The 7,395-nt window shown below is 37.4% G+C and overlaps 1 protein-coding gene across 2 annotated transcripts; it reads left to right on the plus strand.

Annotated features, from left to right (window-relative positions):
- Positions 1–663: 663 nt before the first annotated feature.
- Positions 664–6,380, plus strand: lta (lymphotoxin alpha (TNF superfamily, member 1)). Of its 2 annotated transcripts, none has more exons than XM_017707166.2 (5): positions 664–749; positions 1,988–2,146; positions 2,369–2,422; positions 2,824–2,871; positions 5,093–6,380. In XM_017707166.2, the coding sequence occupies exons 2-5, from the start codon at positions 2,002–2,004 to the stop codon at positions 5,476–5,478; spliced, it is 633 nt and encodes a 210-aa protein (XP_017562655.1). In that variant the 5' UTR covers positions 664–749; positions 1,988–2,001; the 3' UTR covers positions 5,479–6,380. The 2 variants fall into 2 exon arrangements, with proteins under 2 accessions (XP_017562655.1, XP_017562656.1); XM_017707167.2 differs by having other exon boundaries at positions 5,099–6,380.
- The last annotated feature ends 1,015 nt before the right edge of the window (positions 6,381–7,395 follow it).

The raw sequence follows: 7,395 nt of genomic DNA on the forward strand, positions 1-7,395 counted from the left end.
CTGGAATAAAGGATTAAATAGAAAAGTAAAATACTGCGTTGGTATTCCATTAAATGTAACTGGAAGAACTAGTGGGTCTTGCTCTGAAACAATATGTATCACATTAAGAAATGTACTGAAAAAGATCACAAATAATGTCATTTAAAACCACTCAGCATTACAAAGAGATCATAAATGCTACTTAGCCACAGAAGATCTACTCAAAATCTACCACTGTGCTAGAAACCAAGCACATCTAAACTAGCAATAATGAGAAATGAAGCACAGCATCGTTGAGAGTAAATGACCACTAATCTGAAAAGGGTATGTCCAGAGGAAGATTACTTTTGTACTTTTAGACAAAGCACATTTTCTACAAGTGACAAAGATTAGACTCATTTGAGGATGACAACTCTAAACGTATATGTGATACGGTAACTTACATTTCATGCAGCACAGCTTGGTTTCCAACCACAGTAACTGTACAGATATATATATGTGATAATATATATATATATATATATATATATATATATATATATATATATATAGAGAGAGAGAGAGAGAGAGAGAGAGAGCGAGAGAGAAAGAGACAGGGAAAGAGATAGAGATAGATAGAGAGATAGATAGAGAGAGAGATAGAGTAAGAGTGTGTTCATTTCTATATAAAGACAGAAGGGGGAAGTCCTGAGAACTGAACAGAATTGATGTGTGACACTGAAACGAGCACACATTGGTTCACTAGTCCTTACACTACAGTACACACTGAGGTGAGTGCAGTCTCTCTACTATCTGATTTTATCACATTCAACTAATTAATCAAATTTTATTACAAATGTATTACAGTTAGAGACCTTGTCTAGAACATATTCTTGTGCTTCAGTCCTGCTTAGTAATAAATGGATTTAGACAGTAATTTAAGTACTTGGGATGCCCAGGACTGAACTTCTCTAGATCTGCACCTGATTATAAGGCAGTATGATATAATATGACATGAAATGATATAAGATATGTTATGATATATGATATGATATGATTATATGATATATGATATGATATATGATATATGATTGTCATGCACAGGATTACTTAAAAGTGGTCAATTAAGCAGGTTGGGTATTCAATTTACTTCGCAACTTGATGAAAGTTTAAGGAAAAATGATGGAATACAAAATATGCAAGACCAAAACAAGGAAATATTGACTTGATAAAACTTTCTGGGGAATAATAGTCTGTGGGGCACTTAGTGGCAAGTATATCTTAATGATCATTCAACTAAAAGCTGTCAGCAAGCCAGCACATTTCTAAATATTTCTGGTTGGTCAGTGGAAGATGGAATTCTTGGAAAGTCTGTATCTGCTAAATGCTATGTCTGAAGAGGGAACTTTAACCATTCTTGGAAGTGCATCCTTTCCCACAAAAGCTGCGCGTCATACGACTGTCTGATGTGATGCACTGACATGCTTTTGTTGAAAGTGTATGCCTGGGAATCCGTTGCATGAATTGTTCAGCCGTGCAGTCTTTGTCCTCGTTTGCTCATGCAAAAAGTTGTGTATCTTGAAACTGGATATTACTCCCACAGTGGAGAGAAATCAAAAACTTTGAGAAGAATTCCCTAAGACCTACAAAAACGCATGGCAGGTGCTGCTGCTGTGTAATCAACTGTAGGATGTTTCAGTCACCTGTGGGTGAATTCTGTGTGGCTTAAGAGGGAAATCACCTTGAGAAGGTGAAAACCAGATATAGTAAGGTCTCAGCTTTTTTTTATGTGTGTGTGTGTGTGTGTCATGCCACATCACAGCACATATTCAGCTCCACCTGAAACCTTAAATTCCATGGTCCCTTTACATGTGTGGTCAGTTTCACAGAGTCTAGTAGCCTCTCATGCACCAGGACTGTGACATCTTCTTAGACTCCAGACAACAAAACGGTCTCTGTCTGTGCAAGATTAACTGTCTATCACTGTGGATGGTGTGGAACTTCTTTTGTAATCATTGTTTCTCTATAGGCTTTTAGTCAGCAATGTACGGCCAAAGCCACATCAGGTTCAATATCTTGCTGGGCTGGTGTTGCCTGCTCTCGGTCGCCGTCTTGGTTATGGCTATGGTACTCGCTACAGGAATTAACAACAAAAGCCCATCGAACGGGATGCAGCAGGGGTCAACAGGTAAAGAATCAATCCTAAATCTATAAGAAATCCATTAACATGACATCATGTCTTTATTATAATTTGTTTAGTATAGTTTTGTCAGGGACTGAGGACCTTTTACGATTAGATTTATCATAAGGCTGACTTTTATTTAGCCCTACGGTAATGATATAGTGCATATATGGTATAGAATTTACTATCGTTATGACATGATATAACTATGATGTGTCTTTCTTCCAGAAACTCCAGACCCTTTTTCTTATTCTCAAGTAATAGATCTTCCCACAGGCACAAGTAAGCTTTCTACACAGCACCTGTTCTGTTGTGAGGTCATTTGTAAAGGAAGCCAGTGGAACACTGTACAATGCAGGTTACCATCAGCAAACTGATGTTGTCAGAGGAAACAGATCTGTACCAGATAAGCAAAGTAAAAGTTCTACATTCAACTTGTATGCGATGCAACCAAAACAAGGACATTTCTCCATGTAGTATTCATTACATTACACCACCACTGTCACTATGTGGCCACTTCGTGTGCAAAATTGCACACCTTAGCGTGTACAAGAGTAAGAGTAAGAGTAAGAGTAATCCAATGTAGTGTATACTGGCTACTGAGAGCACAAACATCTTCTGCTTCATTACTTATAAAAGACACGGCTTAGAGCGTTTAATGACTGTTTTGTTTTCACTTTCAGGATCCCCTTTTGCTCAGACATCTACAAATCATATCCATCTTGTTAGTGGTAAGCAATCTTTCTCTCTCGCTCTCCTTTTTTTCACTTTTCCCTCACTCTTAGCGAAAGAAAATTCCGGCAGGGACTTTCAGTTGCTAGATGAACTTTGTTATTTTTGTTCCTTTTCTCTATGAGGTTGAGGAACTGTCACTTAGCTACTGATCCACTACAGTCACACTCAAAAGTCAAGCAAGCATAGCTGGATGCAGCCAATAAGCTCTTTCCTAATTCCCCTGCTACAGAAATTAATTCCACTGAAAAAGTCAGTGGTGTGAAACTAGTCAGTCATATATAAAAATATGCACCTTTACAGTATGATAGGTCTAAAACTGAAACCACTTATGGTACCTCCTACTCTCTGTCCTCTTGCACTCTGACCACAAAACTCTGACCAAGACATGGAAAACGTAGCTTTAATCTCTGTGATGTACAGTCTTAACACCGATACACTCATAAAAAGATGTCTAATTCAAACAGCGTAAGTGTAGATTCATGAAATCCTTCACCGTTTTCTCCAACCTGAAGCTATCGGCATTTCAGAACATGACCATCCAGTGGTCCATAATCTTCACTCTGAAACTGATGAACAGTTTCTGGTGACCGATAGAAAATGTTATGTCAAATTTGTAGAGGCGTTATGAATCACGATGGAAAAGGACACAACTATGTTTGTATGTGTGTTTTATAACTGGAGGGGGGACTGTTCCTTTCATGGTCTTTCCTCCCATACTATTTGCTCCACTACCTCTCTGAAGTGGGTGTTCAATGTGGTTAGGCTGATTGCTGGGGCCTACACAAATGGAACAAAATCGTCCAGCTGAGACATAACGTTCCTATGTAAGCAGCAGATTAAGCTATGCATGCAATGACCCTCTTATCTGATGTAGGGTAATACCAAGGTTTTTTTTTTTTTTTTTTAATAGAATCAATGTTGCTTTATATTCAAGCATCTTAAGTAAGCATGCTGATTTACAATCAGCTCTCTCCATTCATGTAATTTGACCACTGAACCTTATGAATATTAGGCTTATTATAGTATGAAACTAATATGTAATTTGCGTGGTTATGAGAGTGAAAAACTGAAGCGTGGGCCTATATACAGTTTTAGGGGTTAAACAAAACATAAGTAAGTGAAAGGATAAAATTGATACAGCTTTGTTATACTATGGGTTGCCATCTTATCAGCTACACCTACCACACTGTTCAGGAGTGCCCAAAGTGTGGGTCATAGGACAAAGTTGGCTCGTGAGGACTTTTGATTTGGTCTGCCTGAAAGTTACCTTTACCACACCCACTCACCCAGTAGTTTCAAAATGTATTTTTGAAGTATTTTAGAAACAAAATAAAGTGTATTGCAAAAAAATACAATTTTAAAAACATGATTTGAAATCAAAATGGGTACAAAACTTTTTTTCTTTACTGTTTTGTTCCCTTTATACTTGTGGCTCATATGGTATAATGGGTAACACTACTGCCCTCCTTGTGGTAGGCTGTGGTTTGATTCTCTGCCTAGGCATGCACATTATGCGATACAAACAAAAGTCCTTGGGCAAGACTCTCAACTTCACATGCCTCTGTAACATGATTAAACTGTAACTCACTCCAGACAATGCAAATGCTGTTATTGTACAAGTTTCTTTGGCCCTTAGCTCGCCACAATTATTGCTCTTTGCACTCCCCCCCTTGAGGGTAAAACATTTTAGGTACCCCTGATATATGTACACATTGAAATTAGGTTTAATTGTGTTATAAAGTGGTTTATAATGTGTATAGGCTTCATTAATGGACTCAAGTGCCTTGTTGGTCCACCTTATACCAACATTAGCCTCTTTTATTGTGCACAATTTATGTTAATCTGGTCTTGTTTGCAAAATCAGGTTTTGAACACTTTCAGCAAATGATTCACTGACGGTGTTGAGTGTCATGTGAGTGCAACACCTGCTAACATACCACAACTATGTCACTGTCATTGTTGTGCCGAGAATGGTCCATTGCACAAGTAATAAGTGCTCTGTGGTGGTCCTTGCGGTAGGTTTCCATTGATGGAAAGGGTAGAAGGGGGCTGATAAATTGTTCAGCGACAGATAGTCAGTATCTCACGAGGTCTATATGGTAGGTGTTTCTGATAAATGGGTGAATGTGTTCAGCTGCAAGGTAAGAATTTTGCGATACATATTTGTGCTAGAGTAATTTGATGTTTCATTCTAACTGATTTTTTGTTGTTTGTTAGGACCAGAACAAGACAATGAAACTTCCTGGCAGCAGGGCCAAATGTGTTTTTGCAAGAATACCTCCCTCCTGCTTAAGGACAACAGGGTCAAGATCACAGTTGGAGGATTCTACTACATCTATGCCCAGGTCTCCTTTAAGCAGGTGGATAAGGGAACGGTTACTGTGATTGCAAATGAGAACATACCTAATAAAACGCCCCGCAAGCTCATTGAGGCACAGCAGCACAGTCCAGGCACTGTGTCCATGTCTGGTGTGATCCTTCTGAAAAAAGGTGATAGTGTGAAACTGGCCATCTGGTCACTTAACAAGTCCATGCTCTTGTTAAAGGATGAGTCACAAACACACTGGGGTCTCTTTTTGTTTGCTAGGCAACAGGATTATTAGGTACATGACAGGCTCTCTCTTCTTAAATCAGAATGGAATATACTGCAACAGCTTGTGAACATATGTCTACATCTAAACAGAATATATTGTAATATATTTTTAGTGTATTACATTTCAAATGGGTAAGCTTGAATAATGCTACTACTTTGTCGGTGCCTTAGCGGTGTCTTAGCTGTCGTAGCAGTCTCAAGGCTGTGCTTTCTGTATCTTAGCAGGTCAGTGAAAGAGTTGGGAGTCACTGATGCCAACAAGAAAAAACTGACAAAACAAACTTGACTCCCAAACAAAGAAACTCTCAGATCCATTCATAAGCACCTAGAAACTGAAGAAACTTTGTGTCAAGGAGTGCACTGAATTCCTAAAACTTGAGAACTGTGGAAGAAAATGGGTTGAATGTTTAGAATCTGAAGTTGTCATATACTGTATACATAATGTATACATTTGCTACAGCTTGCTGTAGCATATCCTTCCATAAAATCATCGTCCAAGTAGTGATTAACTACAATTTCATTGAGAAATTGTACACGGCGATCCATATTACAACATCAATCGACAGAACAAGAAGAAACACTGTGCAATTTCTGCCCTGTTTTTCGATCTGCTGTTCTATGTGAACGGGTGATTGTTCTCAGCCCTTAGTGGTGTATATGTCTGTTTAAATGTTTAGGATTTTCGTTTCTTAGGATTTGTTTTTGTAAGAATCTTATTCTGTTCTAGAGACGTTTCAATGTTTATAGTATATTAGTTATTTATGTCTCTTATTTAAATGAATTTACATTCCTTTCATTTCCTACAGTATTTTTTCCCCCAAGAGTTGTGAAGTACAGTGTTAGTGTGACCCTAATGTTATATGTATATATGTATGTATGTGTATGGTTTTGGAATAAAAAATATAAAAGCAGCATACTGTGTGGTCCATGCTCTTAGTAAGGTCCAGTCATGATTATAACTATGACAACACACCATCCCTTTGGCATTATAAGGTTCTATCTGACATTTTTGTCCAAATGGGGCTTTTTCACGTAATCTTCTTCAGTGACGTGTTTACATTATGTGTTTTGCATTTTTGGACTCTTTATCTATTAAACAAAAAGGTCTCCAAAATCCAAAAGAAAAAACACCAAAGTCAAACTCTTAACTTAGTTCTATAAAGGTTTATTTGTGAGCCAATCAGCACTTTGCATACTCACAACTATACCAATCAGGTTCTGCTTCTCTGGTATGTTGCTGCACTGCTCAGTGACTGCAGGAAAAGTAAACACTGCTTGTCTTAAAGTTCTTTAAAAAGTCGTATTACCTTAAATTTTCTGAAAGTTAAGCCTTAAAGTTAATTAAAGAGTGCACATTGAACTGATGGGCTCTTAATTACAACTTAAGCATTAATTTCATTAATTTATCCAGCTTTTCTTTTTTGTCTAACCAAAAGGAATCTTAAAACAAATGGCTCCTACTTCCGCACAGGACAAAACATTTAGCACGGACCTTTATATTGAATCCATATAATCAATAAATGCTTTTTTGAATAAGAAAAAGTTGATTTGTCTTAAAACAAGAAATAAATGTCTTTAAAAAATAAAGAAATAATAAAGCAATAAATGAAACTTCCCGAACCTTATAATAACCTTATAACTTTCTGCCGAGCAGAAAGTGAGTTCTAAGGATTTGAAGGTTCCAAAAAGACTAATTTACAAATTTGATAGGCTTTTGATATCGTGTATTTAGAATACGTTTAGGATATCTGTCATTTTCATTGTTTGAAAGAGACATGTTCCACATATCAGTTTTCCTGTTTGGAATGCAAAATCTCTGAAGCTCAGTATCTCAAAACTGCTCAGAACCCAGATAGAACTGTATAATTCCAAGCGGATGATGTGCCAGAACAATTGAATGCAGCATGCTTTCCTATGTAATGCTGGT

Source organism: Pygocentrus nattereri, chromosome 17, assembly GCF_015220715.1.
Source record: "Pygocentrus nattereri isolate fPygNat1 chromosome 17, fPygNat1.pri, whole genome shotgun sequence".
Lineage (NCBI taxonomy): Eukaryota > Metazoa > Chordata > Actinopteri > Characiformes > Serrasalmidae > Pygocentrus > Pygocentrus nattereri.

Excerpts from the sequence above, each read along its gene's own strand:
- lta (XM_017707166.2), top strand. The coding sequence starts at position 2,002 with ATGTACGGCCAAAGCCACATCAGGTTCAATATCTTGCTGGGCTGGTGT. Across the intron at positions 2,147-2,368 it reads GATGCAGCAGGGGTCAACAG|AAACTCCAGACCCTTTTTCT; the intron begins GTAAAGAATCAA and ends TCTTTCTTCCAG. Across the intron at positions 2,423-2,823 it reads AGATCTTCCCACAGGCACAA|GATCCCCTTTTGCTCAGACA; the intron begins GTAAGCTTTCTA and ends TTTCACTTTCAG.